The 17,750-nt window shown below is 37.3% G+C and overlaps 1 protein-coding gene across 5 annotated transcripts in view; it reads left to right on the top strand.

Moving 5' to 3' along the window:
* LOC133528289 (neurexin 1) overlaps nt 1-17,750 on the top strand; it is a 326,318-nt gene that overhangs the window by 241,014 nt on the left and 67,554 nt on the right. For all 5 annotated transcript variants that reach the window (XM_061865615.1, XM_061865617.1, XM_061865618.1 and 2 more), the window contains exons 6-7: nt 1,797-1,946; nt 6,768-6,928. In XM_061865615.1, the coding sequence (XP_061721599.1) occupies nt 1,797-1,946; nt 6,768-6,928 (311 nt within the window). The remainder of the gene's footprint in view (nt 1-1,796; nt 1,947-6,767; nt 6,929-17,750) is intronic.

The raw sequence follows: 17,750 nt of genomic DNA on the forward strand, positions 1-17,750 counted from the left end.
TAATCTATACTTATCCCTCTTTTTGGGTTTATTACTATCGTAAGAAAAAGACGGCATGATTCTCTCTGTCTATGCTCTACTAACAAATAACTCTTGACAAAGAAAATCAGACCGCTGTAATTACGCACGTGCGATAGAGATAGCAACAGATCGGTCAATGTACTAAATTCCTGGTGCTAAGGGCCCTTTCTTTAACTGTTCACCTAAGCGTTCGACTTGGTAAGCTTTTTGAACAACGCAGTCTGTGATTAATCCTGCATCGAGTGCAGCGTGTACGAGAGAAATTTAAAATAGCTTTTTAATGAAATCGGTTCACGTGAGATGTCTGAGGAGTTTGAGCTGACGCAGAGGGAGGCATTCTCAAAAAATATGTCTGCGATCTAATTGCCTCGACCCATACAAAATGTATGAAAAGGAGACGTGGCAATCAGACGTAACCGTAGACATTATTTTAATTTCATTTTATTTTTTGAAATACATCCATATCATACATATTATAACTTATACTAAAACATTTTAAAATGTAATAAATGCTGATATGTACAACAATTATGGAGTACCTAATATTGATGACTACTTTTATTGCACACATTATAAATTTGTCATATTTAGAAGGTTACTACACACAAGTTTTCTTTTATTGCATCACAGTGAGATTAAACTTAACTCAAAACTATAGAATTAAATCTAAAATACACTAATTTAATTTTGCCCACTAGAAGATTTATTAACATGTCAATTATCATTTTACAAGTAGTAAAAATAAATCATAATAAACTATTAAACACAATTAGAAATGATACTATTATACTAACTATAAATAAAACTAAATATAAACAAATAAATAAATAATCAAAGCACACATAAATCAAAACACATGGATATTTTTTCTAATTTAAATATTACTATAAAACTACAACACTACACGGAATTTATATTATTAAAATTTATAAAAAGCAACAAAATATGATTTATAATTTGATTAAACAAATTATTACTTTTATTGGGCTAGCGTGGGGACTATAGCCGAGCCCTCTCGCGCATGAGAGGAGGCCTGTACCCAGCAGTGGGACTTATATAGGCTGATTTATTATAATTATTTGTACCTCCGTTACAAAGTTTCGGGTTTTGAAGCCCTGTCATTTATAAGGCGTCCGTGGGGATATAGATCAAATACGTAGAGGCCGTTTGGAGAGATTTGATGTCATGTAGAACGCCTGCTGGAACCCATTATTATTATTTGTATGTCTCTTACAAATTCTCGGGACCATGGGGTCCCGGGTATTTGGAAGGCGTGCGTGGGGCCGAAGCCGACACGTAGGGGCCCCTTGTAATAAAACAATTTACTCTAAATGTAATGTGACACCAACCGACGATTATCCCTGTTTGCACTATAGTAGTGCATCCAAGGACAAGCCCCAAGTTAGTGTAGGACTATGGTAAGAAAAAGGTACAAATAGAAACCGGGCTATTGGGTTCAGATGCTAGTGGACTGGTAACCGCGACTATGGAGGAGACTATGGCACCTGCCCTAATCATATGTTAAAAAACACAAATAAATGGACAGGTTATTGTTAGTTCGTTTTTTCTGTCCATTCTTTTATTTTTGAACGCGGGTCATGAAAAATGTCGATGTATCCCCATATTTTATAAATGCATTTTGAACAGCGCAAACTCGTACCTTGAGAGACTGATGTTGGTCCTAGTTACTGGCACTAAGAACACGCATATAGAGACGGGGAAGGATGTTTGTTTATCTCCTAAACAAAGACCTTAACCGTACCCTCTTGTTTCAGATAAAGCACCTTCAGAGGCGACGTTCCGCGGCGCGGAGTTCCTCTCGTACGACCTGACACAGACCGGGGGCGAGCCGATAGTCAGCACGCAGGACACCATCTCGCTGTACTTCAAGACGAGGCAGCCGAATGGGCTGCTCTTCTACACTGGTAGGTATATTTAGGGGCTGAGAACTGATGGAGGTTGGGGCAAGAAGGTTTTTGAGGAAAAATGAACGGTCAAAGTAGGGAGCAACGCACGACCGGTCTCCTGAGACACTAAAATGAGGTTTTTGTCGAGTCAAATTGTTGGTGATAAATATTATAGGACATAATAAATATTATAGGACATTATTACACAAATTGACTAAGTCCCACAGTAAGCTCAATAAGGCTTGTGTTGAGGGTACTTAGACAACGATATATATAATATATAAATATTTATAAATACTTAAATACATAGAAAACACCCATGACTCAGGAACAAATATCCATGCTCGTCACACGAATAAATGCCCTTACCAGGATTTGAACCCGGGACCATTAGCTTCGTAGGCAATGTCACTACCCACTAGGCCAACCCGGTCGTCATCCGACATATCTCCTTTGAATTTGTTAAGATATCACTTCGAGGTTGAGAACCGATAGGGGTTCAGGCAAGAAGGTTTTTGAGGGAAAATAACCGATCTAGCCAAGATAGGAAGAGATACTAAAAGGAGGTTTTTGTGGTTTTGTCAGTTCAAATTTTGATGGTGATAATTGATGCTTATAGTGTTCTTATCACTTATCGCCGTGATTGTCACTTTCTGACAAGTATCGCATGATATGACAGATAAACAACAATGAAACGTCCAGTACATAGTATAATAGGTCAACTACTAAAAACGGGTCACAGATACAAAGCAAGACTTCACGGTCCCACAGCGGTCAGTACTTGTACTTTCTCTCCAAACAGCGACAACTATATTAATTTAGTTTATTACTCCCGCAACACATATTTGCATGACTGTCTCCACGCGTAACAAAACTACTGCTTGAAATTTCCTACACATTTAAGCCCTTTTTAAACCAGGGCTAACTTAGCTTTGTGTTAGTTTGGTTCTAATTTCTGACGTACCATTAGAGAAAAGACGTAAGTGCGCGTTTGTAAATAGAAGCATTAAGATTACAATGGACAGTTAATTAAGATGAGGCATAGAAAGCGTGACATAATATGTGTATGTTTACAGCTTACGTTAAATGATAGCAGATTATTTAATCGTATGGCGATAGAGTCAAATGGGCAAATTTATTTATACAGTTTTATATATAAGGCAACATTCAAGTTTTGCAACCACTGCACAGCATCGGGCGTCAAGTCTAGCAGATCATCCGGACTCCCGGAGTATGCGCGGAGTGGGCACCGCTGGATGATGTGCTCCATGGTCTGGTCCTCGATGCCGCAGTCGCATAGCGCGAAGTCTCCAGCCCCACTTATGCCGGAAGAAGTTGCATCGTCCGAGCCCGGTTCTTAGACGGTTTAAGCGACACCATAGTAGATTATACAATTATATTATAACGTAATACAACTCATTCTACACCGTGTTTTTATTGAATTTCGTTAACTTCGGGGTACCGGTAAGTACGTTTAAGGAAACTAAATGGCATAGTTAATTTTCAAAAATATTTTTTTTTGTTTTTTTTTTTTTACTAAGTATTTTTATTTTCATAAAAAGTAACTAAATGTTGCATATAGCGTTGTTGTAACACGGGCATTACATTTAACTCAACCAAACAATTGAAAACTGTGACATATCAATGTCATTTCGAACGTCGATCGTCCGAGGTAGTATTTACGTTTAGTAGCAAATGTATGAACTCGCACTAAACACTAATCAATAAGTAAACATGCCCTAAGGCAAGTGTACACGCTCGTAAGGGCCTTATAAGATAAAAATTAATGATTGATTATCTCCGAAATGGAGTTAATTAGAATATCGGTGTCTTTGAGAAAGTTACTTAATTTAAGTTCAGGAATACACCCTTGAAATTAACGCAAATAAAAAAAAACACGGTGTATATGAGATCATTTATAAATGCCTAAAGATACCCGATATTAGCCCGGGACAAAAGGAGTACATAGACAGAAGAAGTAAACTGACTGTATTCTGTGTTGCTGCGTTGTGTGTTCTGAATTTGTATAACTAGGTTCCAATATCTCTAACACGGTCTCCTCAGAACTAGAAATCCGAAGACGCATTGGCATGGCGAAAACGGCATTGACACAGCTACAGAGAATTTGGCGAGATCGGAGTTTCACGTGCAAAACCAAGGTGCAGCTGGTGCGCACGCTCGTGTTATCAATTGTTTTGTATGCCTCTGAGACCTGGACAATTATCAGCGGGTAGGAGGCACATTGATGCCTTTGAAATTTCATGCTGGCGGAAAATGCTATATGTTGGACAGAACACCGGACCAACGCCTCAATACTCAAGGATATCGTAATAACCACCAGGCTTTCAACCACATGTCTCCGGAGAGTTCTTGAATTCTTCGGACACAGCCAGGAAGACTGGAGATAACCTGGAAGAACTTACAGTCTGATTATGAAAAATGTCATCTACCAACAGTACCAAACCACTAACAAACATAAACTTTAAAGTGATAGGGAAGGATAAACAAAGCATATGTAAAACATTAAGAATTTCTGTCTGGTTTATGCCTAGAGGTAATCTAGAGTAGGCCTAGGGTTTGTGGCCACTTATTTCAACCGCTCTTAATGAATTAGAATAACTATAGAAGTACTAGAGCTCAAAAATGATCCACGGGACTTGTCCCGCGAACGATTCAACTGTACAGCGCATATGTCAACAACGTCAACTATTGTAATACCGCGCAAGAGGTTTGACATAAAGAATTTTTTTTAGCCCATCAAAACTTGTTATGACAATTAACAACTTTTTGTTTATAGCGCGTAATTGTATATTGGGTAATATTCAAAGCTGGGGGCAGGACTTATTTATAGAGAAGTGATAATTTTCAGTGATATGTGTCAGATAAGATATACAGTACATTTTTTCTATTCGAAAAAACGGACCGAAAGCTGGACTTAACAATCTAAAGACCAATAAATACAACACAGGGTAGCATGTACTATTCCTAAGAAATGATATTTACTCGTAACACCATGCATCTTGATATATCCCTGTACTATACATGTATTTAAGTATTTATAAATATTTCTATATTTATATATATCGTTGTCTAAGTACCCTCAACACAAGCCTTATTGAGCTTACTGTGGGACTTAGTCAATTTGTATAATAATGTCCTATAATATTTATTTATTTATTTTTATTTATTTATTTATACTATAAATACAATAAAGACCTTGGAAAGGCCTTGAATCCGAGGTTAAACAAAATTTCTCACCATGTACTTTATTTTGTACATTATTTTGACTGAGCTTCGCTAAAATCCAAGCGCGCACAATGCAGGCTCATTTATAACCCTACTACCCTTTTGTGCCTGTATATTTGTTTATCTAGGCTGCAGTGTCCATTTATCAATTTCGCGCTGGATACATATCATTAATCTTTTCATGAAATGTAAACAACATAGAGCTTTGGAACATGCCTGGTCCATTCAGTGCCTAATTTCAAGTGTTTTTGAAAATCCTAGATGGCGCAGTCGGTTGGATGTAAAAGCAATCTTATTGATATTGAGAGAAAATTCATATTACCATTAAAGTTGTCCATCAGGCACTAATTAATTACGTTACTGGCAATAAACGTACTGCCGGTATTTATCTTAAGGTAGAAAACGCTAGACGGCCTAGTGATGATTGGATTTAAAGCGCGCGTTGGGCGGGATGAGATAATCGGTTGGGAGTAATCTTGTGCTGTCATTGTAAGTGGATGAGAGTGTGGATTTACATCACCCAACACTTGCGACGATAAATAAACCAAACTCATTATTGCTTGGTGGGGAGTGTGTGAACTAGTAATGATTTCGTCGATTCAAAGCCACATCAATTATTAAAAAAAGATGGGAAGTTAGAAGTAATTAAGGAGACTTACTTGATAACTTGAGGAAGACAAACACGTCTACAATTTTTTGTAAAATGTTTAAAAAAGCTTAAATTTTTGGTTTGAATCACATAATTGAAATTCTCCTTGTATTGTCAACCTCTTATCGGACATATGACAGGAGTAATGCGTAATTAGTATTTTATGAAACCGTTGTATAAGAAGGGTCAAAAAAGGCGAGTGGCGTGAGTGACAATGTGAGCCGGAGCAGAATGCGTAGGCTTCGTAGTCTATGGTATGGTAATGTGTTGCTATATTACTGGTGTCACATGCGTATTTCTGACTGAAGCAATTGTTTCTACTATGCAACCAAATGAATATTTTGTAAGTTGGCCGCAATGCACTTAGTTGAAACGGTATTCATTTTGATTTTGTTAGGTTGGTAGCCATTAATCGCAGTAAAGTTATAGCGATTTTGAAGCACAAGTGCTGTTACGAGGAATAGACAATATAGACTTTTCTTCAAACCTTTTGTGTATGTTCTTATATTCGTGTTCATTAATGTATAAATCACAGATAATAGTACGAGTAGAGGAGTAGAAAAAAAAAATAGTCTTACTACAACCCTGATCTAATATTTCCATCCAACCTTTGGAATCCTTAATATAACTGACAATTTTATTATTTTATATCAACATGATATATGACTGATCCGACCATGGTTTTATTACTTACCGCGAAACGGCCAGTTACAATAGTTTTTTTGCGATTATCCCCATATATTCAGTTGATGTTTAAATGTCGAATATAAAAAAAAAAACCTTCGCCAAGAACGCCACATATGATCAGTCAATTAATTTTGATAGGCTCATAAATCCCAATTCCAGATAAAATTATTATAACATCATCGAGAGTACACTCTAACTAGTCTGAGCTGGTACTTATCTCTTTATTGCCAGATAATTTCAACCTCCCCTTCTTCCAGGTCATGAAGCCGACTACCTAAACCTGGCAGTACGTGATGGTGGCGTCTCCCTGACTATGGGCCTTGGGAACGGCAAGCAGGAGATGCACATCAAACCATCGAAGACCAGGTTCGATGATCATCAGTGGCACAAGCTGACGGTGCATCGGAGAATACAGGAGGTCAGTCATAAATAAATTATACACATACCTTTTTGGGGTTCTAATACTAAGAAAAATACAATCATTATAATTTTCTCTAACTATCACTGAAAATTGACTTTTCTAAACTCATGTCGATGTGGTTAAGACCTTCTGACTGACAGACAGACAGGGAAGCCGAGGTGACGGAAAACCACGAGACCGATCCGACGAAATTTGAAAGACGGCAGAGCCGACCTGGCATAGAACCGCCGCATACAGAACAACATGGAAACCCATGAAAGAGGCATATGTTCAGCAGTGGACGCGAATATGCTGAGAAGAGAGAGAGCTTCGTAAAAGGGTTTCAATAACACATTCAGGCAATTTCTCAATACCTCGTTTGCCCCGGTTTCTTATTAAGCTTTTATAAAAATAAAAAATTGAACAGCCGTCAACGTAAGCTGCAATTTATATTCAACGTACAAAATGCGGGTTAAATTAGTTTTCCTCAAGACTTGAGCTAACTTTGCGACCTTATCCTAACTTCCTTATTCTGTTATAAGGGAAGCCTGTATTGTTTGCAAAATGGAAACACATATTGTTATTTTTTTTTTTTTTATACTACGTTGGTGGGAAACAAGCATACGGCCCGCCTGATGGTAAGCAGTCACCGTAGCCTATGTACGCCTGCAACTCCAGAGGAGTTACATGCGCGTTGCCGACCCTAAACCCGCCCCCCCCGAGTTGAGCTCTGGCAACCTTACTCACCGGCAGGAACACAACACTATGAGTAGGGTCTAGTGTTATTTGGCTGCTGTTTTCTGTAAGGTGGAGGTACTTCCCCAGTTGGGCTCTGCTCTAGATCTGGAATGACATCCACTGACTGTGCCCTACCACACAAAGCAAAATGACATTTACAATGCCCATACCTCTCTTTTGGACGTAGTTTAAGGACGTACCCGGGTCCAGGTCGGTTATCTAATACTTTTCCGATTCCATTATCATCGTTCACATATTATGTTTTTAGGATTCCATAACCGGTATTTTTATTAAACCCCGTTAACTTCGGGGTATAGCTAAGTACATTTAGAGAAACTGAATGGCATATTTATTTTATATATGGTTTATGTTTTAAGACCTTTATTCTCCTAAGAATATATGTATACATTATTCACTTAAAATTTCTGACGACCGGTTTGGCCTTGTGGGTAGTGACCCTGCCCACGAAGCTGATAGTCCCGGGTTCAAATCCTGGTAAGGGCATTTATTCGTGTGATGAGCATGGATATTAAATTTGTTCCTGAGTCATGGGTGTTTTCTATGTATTTAAGTATTTAAAGATATTTATATATTATATATATATCGTTGTCTAAGTACCCTCAACACAAGCCTTATTGAGCTTACTGTGGGACTTGGTCAATTTGTGTAATAATGTCCTATAATATTTATTATTTATTAAATGAGAATTTAAATTTAAATATATATATATATATATATATATATTTATTTTTTGTACAAAGTGATTCATAGCGTTGTTATAATATGGAGATATATTTAAATCCACCAAACAATTGAAAAGTATGACAATTCAATTATCGATCTTCCAAGATAGTACTTGCGTTTAGTAGCAAATGTCTAAACTCATACTAAACAGTAATCAATATGTAAACAGGGCCTAATGCAAGTATACACGCTCGTAGGGGCCTTATCAGATAAAAATAAATCATTGATTACGTGTCTGCGAAATGGAGTTAATTAGAATATCGGTTTCTTACTTAGAAAAAGTTACTTAAGTAATTTAAGCTCCGGAATACACCCTTAAAATTAACGTACTTAAAAAATACCGTGTACTCGTATCTGAAAAGAAAAAAACTTTTTATAAAATTACATTATGACAGTCGTTAACAGAGCCCCTAGTGTAAAATTCGATTTCGTGACGTGACGTACGCGTTTGTGTAAGTCTCATTTAGCATGGGATTTAGAAACAGCGCGCCAAGCAGAACGTTTTGGAAACTCAAAATCCCATACAAAATGAGACTTAACGCAAACGCGTACGCCACGTATCGCTATCGAATAAATTTACACTAGGGGTACTGAAAACGCAAATCGAAACGAAACCAAAATTATGGAAATTATCATGTAACTTTTAGTATATATTATTAGGGTTTCGTGGTCAACCAGGTACCCTTAGAATTTCGCTTCGCCATGTCTGTCTGTCTGCCTGTCCGCGGCTTTGCTACGTCATCGTTAGCACAGATTATATAATAGTTCTTACGAGCAGACACTTTCTCTCAAAGAAAACACAAATACCTACCGTTTTAATACCTACACAAAAATACAATGGTGGCCTTCAACGCGCCGCTCCCCGCACCGCGCGCACCGGCGCAACGCTAGGGTTGCTGACGCTTAGAAATGATTTTACAAATACGTACCTACTTAAACTATAGGTTCTATAGAAGTATTCTCTACCTACTTAAGTAGGTACAAATAAAAGTTTTAATGGTTAAACTAGACTACTATTTTTTATTACTATTACGATTTAAATTTGTTTTTAGTTACTCGCGCGATATGTTTCGGAGAGCCCAGTACCCCTAGTGTAAATTTTATCGACATCATAACGTGACGAACGCGTTTGCGTTAAGTCTCATTTTGTATAGGATTTTGAGTTTCCAAAACGTTCCGCTTGGCGCGCTCTTTCTAAATCCAATACAAAATGAGACTAAACGCAAACGCGTACGTCACGTTTCAAAATCGAATTTATTTACACTAGGGGTACAGGTCTCCATCGGTCGCAAGACCACCCCCGGTTATCTCATCGCATGCCCAACGCGCTACGCAGCGAGCGGCAGTACGCGGCGCGCAGCTATCGTGAACGATACTCATGCACTGTCAGTGCTTGAAAATGGAGACCTAGACTCTCCGAAAGCTTTCAAATGTCGCACAAATGACTTAAAAAAAATTCGTGAATTTAAACCAAAAAATGAGTTAAATGTTAGTATGTATGTATTTAAATTCGATTGGTACACTTTAGAGTTTCAATTTTCAGTTATCTTCCTCACTTGGTACTACAAACTGAATTCCATTTTAATCAAAAAACATGTAAACTACCCACCATAATCGTTTCTACCACTAATCACTCACTTGATCGAAGTTTAATACCAGTACTAACACAATCGAACATCGCTAGACCTTATCTTGTAGTATTAAGGATCAAAATTCGTCAGATAATTGTTTCTACTATACAAAATATCAACACAGTTAATTGACAGTAGACTTTATCTCTTTATAATAGAGATCAAAATTAATCTGTAATTACTGTCATAGACTAATAACACAGCTAAACCACTTGACATGCTTGCAACAAAAATGGTGCTTATTTTCGTCGTCGACAACTAGCGTCCAGTAGCGGATTAATCAGTACTTGGTATGTACTACGTCACCACTGCCCTCTCTAGACGGTGATCCATTTTAGTGGGCCAGTATGATGGCCCATCGTGTAGAGGCGCCATTACTTTATCGACAATGGTACCGTAATTGGGCAAATTGCTGCTAACTTCACGATATTGGAAGGCGGTTTGATAATTGACAACTATAATAATTGGTTTGTAACACGCAAAATGGTCGCGTTTTCAAATGCTTTTACAAGTGTTTATTGAACGAAGCGTTAGTGAATGTTTCCTATAACTCGGGCATTTTGCTTTCGTATGTCCGGATGTTCTCCTCTACAGGTTGCAATTCCTAAACGATTTTTGTGAAATGTTGGGATCAGATTCTATGATTAAATAGTTTTTTTTGTCGATTAGTTTTGACGTCCATGACTTAAGCACCAGTAGCTTCTTGTCGCTTAGACCATTGTGAGTTAACTATGATAACGTGATAAAACTAAGTATTTCTCACTTTCAGCTTGGGCAAAAATTATTTCGTATATCTGGATACCCTGTAGATCGCATTTCTAAATCGATTCTCGTGAAATTCTGTGAGCAGGTTTGGTAGTTAGATAGAATTTTTTGTCGTTTTATTTTTTGGAAAATTATTAAAATGGCGTTTATTGGCCTAAATTACTTAAGCGCCAGTAGGGTCTAAGGCGCCATTGTGAGTTCGTTATGATAATGATTCAACGAAGTAATTTTCATTTTTACATTTTTTAAACCTGTTCCGAGCAATGCTCGGAACCGCTTTATAAAATACCGGTAAATACCGGTATATTTCCACTTTTCTACGAACTTTTATAAGAATGCGAACGTTTTAAGAACTTTATTGTAACCTAAAAAAACTGGTTTATTCGACAAGCGACGAAACGGCCGGTCGTCTTGGTCGGCCGACCATAGGAAATTGACTTTCGAGCGAAATCTAAATTGAAATGTCTTGCGCCAAGTACATGATAACGGTTTGGAATTTTAACCGGTTCCCGAACCTCGGTCGCGAACCGGTTAAAACAGCTCACAGAGCCACTTGTAGTTAGCATTGTTTTAAAGCATACGTCCCTTGTTTTCTTGCGCATTTATGACGTTATTCATAAACGCGTTACTGGCCTGAATTAGCTATGAATTGTTTGTCTTTATCTGTCATTTTGACTTATGTATTTGCAAAAAAGGGATAAAACATAATTACGAAACTAAATCAGAGTCGTAAAGTTTTATGAATAAGGGGGTAAATGTTTACCCCCCGCTGGGTCAGTTATAGTATTATCTCATACTCATACTCATTTATTTATAATATTATTTATTACATCTTATCAAACAGGAAGGGTACGCTGATAAATGTCATCCCAATACAATTTTGCGAATGTCCTTTTTAGGTTATAAATTGTATGGATATGATAGCGCACCTTTCATGTTTGAGGAATACTATAAGAGATATTTTTTGAAATAAAAAACCACAATCAGTTAATTGATATCTACTTCCCTACTGGCTGCTCAATCTATTGAATATAGAAATTCGATATTGGCTGAATGCATTATCTATCATAGACAATGCTTTAGTTTTTATGTTTAGTTCCGGAAATAGTTGTGTGGCGCCAGTAGTACGATGATGGACGTTCGGTCGTATGCGTTTACTTACCGGTGTTTTCGTTCTGATATATTAATTATTTATGAAAGTCTTCTTGTTTTTCTTAACTTTAAGGTACGTCAAATATTTAGGTCTAGATACGATATGGATCGAATATGCCAGTGGAAAAAGTGACGTCTCTTCAACCAAAAAAATTCGTGCATAAAAAGCGACTTAGAGGAGAGATCGCTTTAGTATGAGTTACGTGAAAAACTCACGAAAATAAACATTTCACAAATATAAACAAACTATAAGATTTGCGACAACTTAGAAATCCCTTTTGACAAGCCACAAATACGTTTTGCGTTAAAACTTCACAAACATCCTTTGAGTCCTTCAGTCTAGCTACATACTGTGTACATGAGCAAACTTGAGTTCAAATGCAGGAGCACTCAACCTCTAGACCCCCTACTATAAGTTCACATTCACTCTCAGTGTGTCTCATTCACACTAAAGTCTTATGTATAGGTGCGAGAGAGGTGCATTTTGGGTGAGTTTACGAATGGTAAGGGAGTAGTAGGAGTTACTGCATTCGCTTACCGAGCACCGAATCGGACGTTAAGTCCGACTTTCAATCCGAAGATCGCGATTTGAAATATAAGTGGATTTTCAAAGTGAATTTTGTAGCCACATTAGATTTACTGTCATTTTTCGACACATTATTAAAACTTATAGAATGCCATTTGACTTTAATCCTTATTCTTTCAGTAATATCTGTTAAATTTGTAAAATATCAAAAAGTGGCTCCATCTACATCTTCTAGATCATTGGCCAAAGGTATCGCTTCGAGCGATGGTGCCATAACCTTTGGCCTATGCTCTATATGGTTTAAATATTGTGTCTAAAGATGGCAGTAAATTTACTGTGGCTACAAAGTTTTCGTTGACAATCCACCTCTATTTCAAATTTTCTGCATAGACAAAGCAAAGCTTGTACTATAAGGAGCAACACAGAAGACGTCAGACGTCAGACTTTCAATGTAGCCCACAAATACATAGAACACACACACTTAGGAACAAATATTTGTGCTCATCACATAAATAAATGCCCTTACCGGGATTTGAACCCAGGACCATCGGCTTCATAGGCAGGGTCACTACCCACTAGGCCAGACTGGTCGTCTTTGAACGGCTAGGCTCCTTCTGCGATTTTTCTAAGGGTCAACATACACTAGTTGATCTTAAGTTGGACTTGACTCAGTATGGGAACATAGGCCAAGGATTCAAAGTGCATATACGAGGGTCGTGGTTTGTAAACAGCTTTGGTCTAGTGCTTTATTGAGTACTAGGGGGCTAGGCGTCCTTTACAAGTGTGTGCATTAAGTCTGGGGTTTAAGAACGGCAGACGATAAGTTAAAATATGTTGTTGCATTGTTTATATTAAGAGATTTATGCTGGGGCGGGACCATTTCGTTGTAAACTATTTATTTATTTTATGTTTTAAATTTCTTTGTTATGGTATACTTTTGTATATTATAGTTTATCACGAATAAATGCGATGATTTCTGATTTCTTAGTCAATCTGTGCAAGAATTTTAATGAGATTTTTAAAAAACTTGTTTGATTTCTACGTATCTTTAGTCGAATCTGTAAAATCCTACCTTTAACTGAAAATTTCACATTTAAACTATATACGGACCGAGTTCATTAAGCCGGGATTACACGAGTACGTGCGCAAACACACTTAGCAGCTTTAGTCTAATCCAGGCCGTAGTACCAAGAATAAAAATGCTGCTAGAATCAGATCAAAAAAAAAAGTGAAGTTGGCAGCGATTTTGACAAGTGCAAGTGTTATTTTAAACGTCAATCTTTTATGAAATTAGGACTTTTCTCGACTGTTTCCTCTTCCAAAACGTAATCATTATGAAATTTTGGAAACTGCAAGAGAAAGAAATAATCTATGCCGTTATGTTTTGATTTTTTGGATATTTGTTGTCATATTTGTATACTACGCCTTTTTTGCAGCCAATTCAATTGAGACGTTTTTTCGATTTACGAGGCGCTGTAAGTTTCTTCAAAATAAAATAATCCAGAAAAGCAAAACATAGCGGCACAGATATTGATGTTAATGATCTTATTTGAAAAAATCATTGCTCTAGGTTAAAAATCCCGGAAGGAAACAGTCGAGAGCGTTTGTATGGAAAAATCGTAACTAGGAATTCCTCTTAACACTTGCACAGGCTGGGCTATCAAAATCGCTGCCAACTTATCTTGGTCTAACTCTAAACGCTTTATTTATGTCACAGACTACACAGACACCGCATCATCAAGCATTTACAAAGAGCTTGAGGTCACCACACATCATCCAATTTTACTTGTAAAATCTTCCATCCTCTAATTTAAGAGACTGGGGGTGATTTACTGTTAAAAATCCTAAAATACGCATCTGGGGGCATTTTTTATACAATCTGTGTTTTTTAAAGAGTCCCCATACAATCTTCAACCAATTTTCCCCCTAACCCCTAACGCTCTTCACCCTTACGGGGAGATTTTGGGTTTGAAAACTATTTTGTATCCTTTCCCATGATAAAAACTATCTACATACCAAAAATCGGTGTAGCGGTTATTGATTTCCCATACAAAACTCCAGCCCCCTTTTCACCCCCCTAGAGGCATAAAATTTCAAGAATTTTTGATTTTTTTTTTGTTTGTGTAATAATACTATCCTACGTGCCAAATTTCAGCTTCCTAGGACTTCAGGAAGTACCCTAAGGTTTTGATGATCATCAGTGAGTGAGTGAGACAGTGACGAAATCGGGGTTTTTTAGATATAAATAAAATCTGTAGTATGAGAGCTACGCAATTCAAAATGTTTATGCTTAATATTTAAGTCCACTATTGATATTATATCCCGAGAATTTTGATTATCTGGTACAATCCAAACACAAGTTATGAATATATGGGTTCAAAAAAAACGAGGAAGCGCTTCGAGAAAAGGTAGGTAGGCTTGCGCTTCGCTTGGCTCGTCTTGGCGGAGCGATACCATGCCCTCAGATAGGTGGTCGCGTTTTCATACCAAATTTGAACGGGAGCGCTTATGTGTGCTAGTAGTTGAGGCAGGTCTTTGGATAATACAAACTTGGGTCTGGTAATTTCAAACATTTATTGAGAGTAATGTTGGTATTTGGTTCATTATTGTCGATAATTAGTAAATATGGCAGTGCGTTATGAAATTATTTTGATATTATTCGGCGTGGGATTATCATTGGATGAAGATTATAAGTTTAAAATATGAATTTTTTACTATTATAATACAACTTTAATACGACTAGCAGTGTTTATTATTACACACTTGTATATGAAGCTTACAGTAAAAGGAATTTTAAATAGTCCTAAAAATTTAATAGCCTGCTAAGCCAAATAGCGCTTTATTAAAAGACAATTCATTCCTAACTTAGGTTAGTTTCTATCAAGGCTTGGAACCGGTTTATAGAATACCGGTAAATACCGGTTTGTTTCGGTTTTCCTCCGAACTTTTATAAGAACGCGAACTTTATTATAACCTTTAAAAACCAGTTAATTCGACGAGAGACGAAACGGACGACCGGTCTGGTTGTACCACGTAAAATAGACATCGACATAGGAAGAAACCGGTTTTTATCGATTTAAACCGGTTAATTTGACAAGAACTGTTCTCAAGAAATCCGGTTTAAAAATAAAGGTTTTCGAGCGAAACCTAAATTAAAAGGTTCTGCGCCAAGTACATGATAACGGTTTAGAAATTTAACCGGTTTCCGAGCCTTGGTTTCTATAGCTGATAATTCCATTTTCAAAATCATTTGATATTGAGATAGCGCTATTTGGCTTAGGGGGACAGAATGATTGATTCGACTCAACATCCCCCAAGGCTTTATATAGGTAAAAATGTCATAACTGGCCATTATTACTGAAATGCGAATTTTCCCCTCGAAAAGTTGAAATTAATTCTAATATTTCAATATCCCTTGGGAGTAGGGATGGATGAATGATATTACGATACTGAAGATATTATCACTTTAAGTTAATGCTTTTTGATCCGGATGGATCCCTTTGTTTGAAATAATTATTGAAAGTCAGAATGTTGATAATTCCATGAGACTGTAACGTCAGTTACCAATTCTTTCGTGTGTTCTTACATTAATTAAGCAAATTTAAGTATCCAGATATCTACCTGTAGGGCTACGTCAGACATACAGACACTTAAATTTGCTTAATTAATGTAAGAACACACGAAAGAATTGGTAACTGACGTTACAGTCTCGTGGAATTACCCATGTAATGATAGTCAGATTATCATAATTTGTATCAGGGATCGGAAACCGGTATTTTTTGTATGGGAACGAAAACGGTATTTTTTCGTTCTTTGTTAATTATTTCATTCCTAATCGGGCAATCTAATAATACGAAGTCGTTATCTAAAAACACAACTGAGTCCTACATTTTAAGTATAAAATAAACCGAAATATATGGTTATTTCGATGTTTTTGCAAAAAACCGGTTCCGATCCCTGATTCGTATAGTGATAATTCTGTACCCCTAGTGTAAGTTTTATCGACATCATAACGTGACGAACGCGTTTGCGTTAAGTGTCATTTTGTATAGGATTTTGAGTTTCCAAAACGTCCCGCTTGGCGCGCTCTTTCTAAATCACATACAAAATGAGACTAAACGCAAACGCGTACGTCACGTTTCGAAATCGAATTTATTTACACTAGGGGTACTGAAACCGTTTACCGAAACGTTTTAGTATTTTCGTAAGGCTATCCTATAGATATTAGGTTTTTATACTACATCGGTGGCAAACAAGCATACGGCCCGCCTGATGGTAAGCAGTCTCCGTAGCCTATGTACGCCTGCAACTCGACTTGACTAACGAAAATGCGGACATACAATACATTATGACTTAAAACTTTATGGGAAACAATACATACTCTTTTCGATCACTGTTTATGAGGGGGCTAATGCAAAATCTGTTTATCGTCCGAATATGCATGAGTGATAGAGAGGCAGATAGCGAAATTTTGATTTTCGTGTTTCGCGGTAGGCCCTCAGTTTGCATTTGCGCTAGGAGCGCCCTCTACGCCGAGTTTTGCGTAGATAATATCCCGTATTCCCTATAGATGGGCCATTTTATGTATTAAAAGTTGTAGCTACCACTTTCGTTTAATATGGGAATTTTTATATTATATTACTACACTAACTTTTTCGATTGGATATGGGCAATGTGTACGTCATCTCGCTTTGTGTGGTAGGGCACAGCACAGCGGATGTCATTCCAGATCTAGAGCAGAGCCCAGCTGGGGAAGTACCTCCACCTTACAGAAAACCAAATAACACTAGACCCTACTCATACTGTCGTGTTCCTGTCGGTGAGTATTAAGGTTGCCAGAACGAGTGTGCGGAGTGTTAGGGCTGACAGCGCCCATAGGCTACGGAGACTGCTTGTTTGCCACCGTCGTAGTATATAAAAAAAAATCCTAATACCAAAAAAATAGGTATCCCAAAATTTCTATTCATTTTTCGTTCCTTCCATTCTGTTACCGTCATACAATGTTTAAGAAAAATGATAACGAAATGGAAGGAAAAACCTGGGACACTTTTTCTCTATTAGGTTTGAAAGCGTCCGTGGTTCTGAGTAGAAATAACAAAAAAAAACCCGGACAAGTGTGACTCGGACTCACCCACCGAGGGTTCCGTACAAAAAAATACAAAATATAAGTTTTTTGCGCCATAAACGGCCGTATCTTCTTTTTTTTTACGTTAATTTAGACATTTGATTTTTTTCACAGCTTCATTGTACTATAGATCTGAGTACATGGTTTTAATTTCAACTT

This window comes from Cydia pomonella, chromosome 19 (genome assembly GCF_033807575.1).
Source record: "Cydia pomonella isolate Wapato2018A chromosome 19, ilCydPomo1, whole genome shotgun sequence".
NCBI lineage: Eukaryota > Metazoa > Arthropoda > Insecta > Lepidoptera > Tortricidae > Cydia > Cydia pomonella.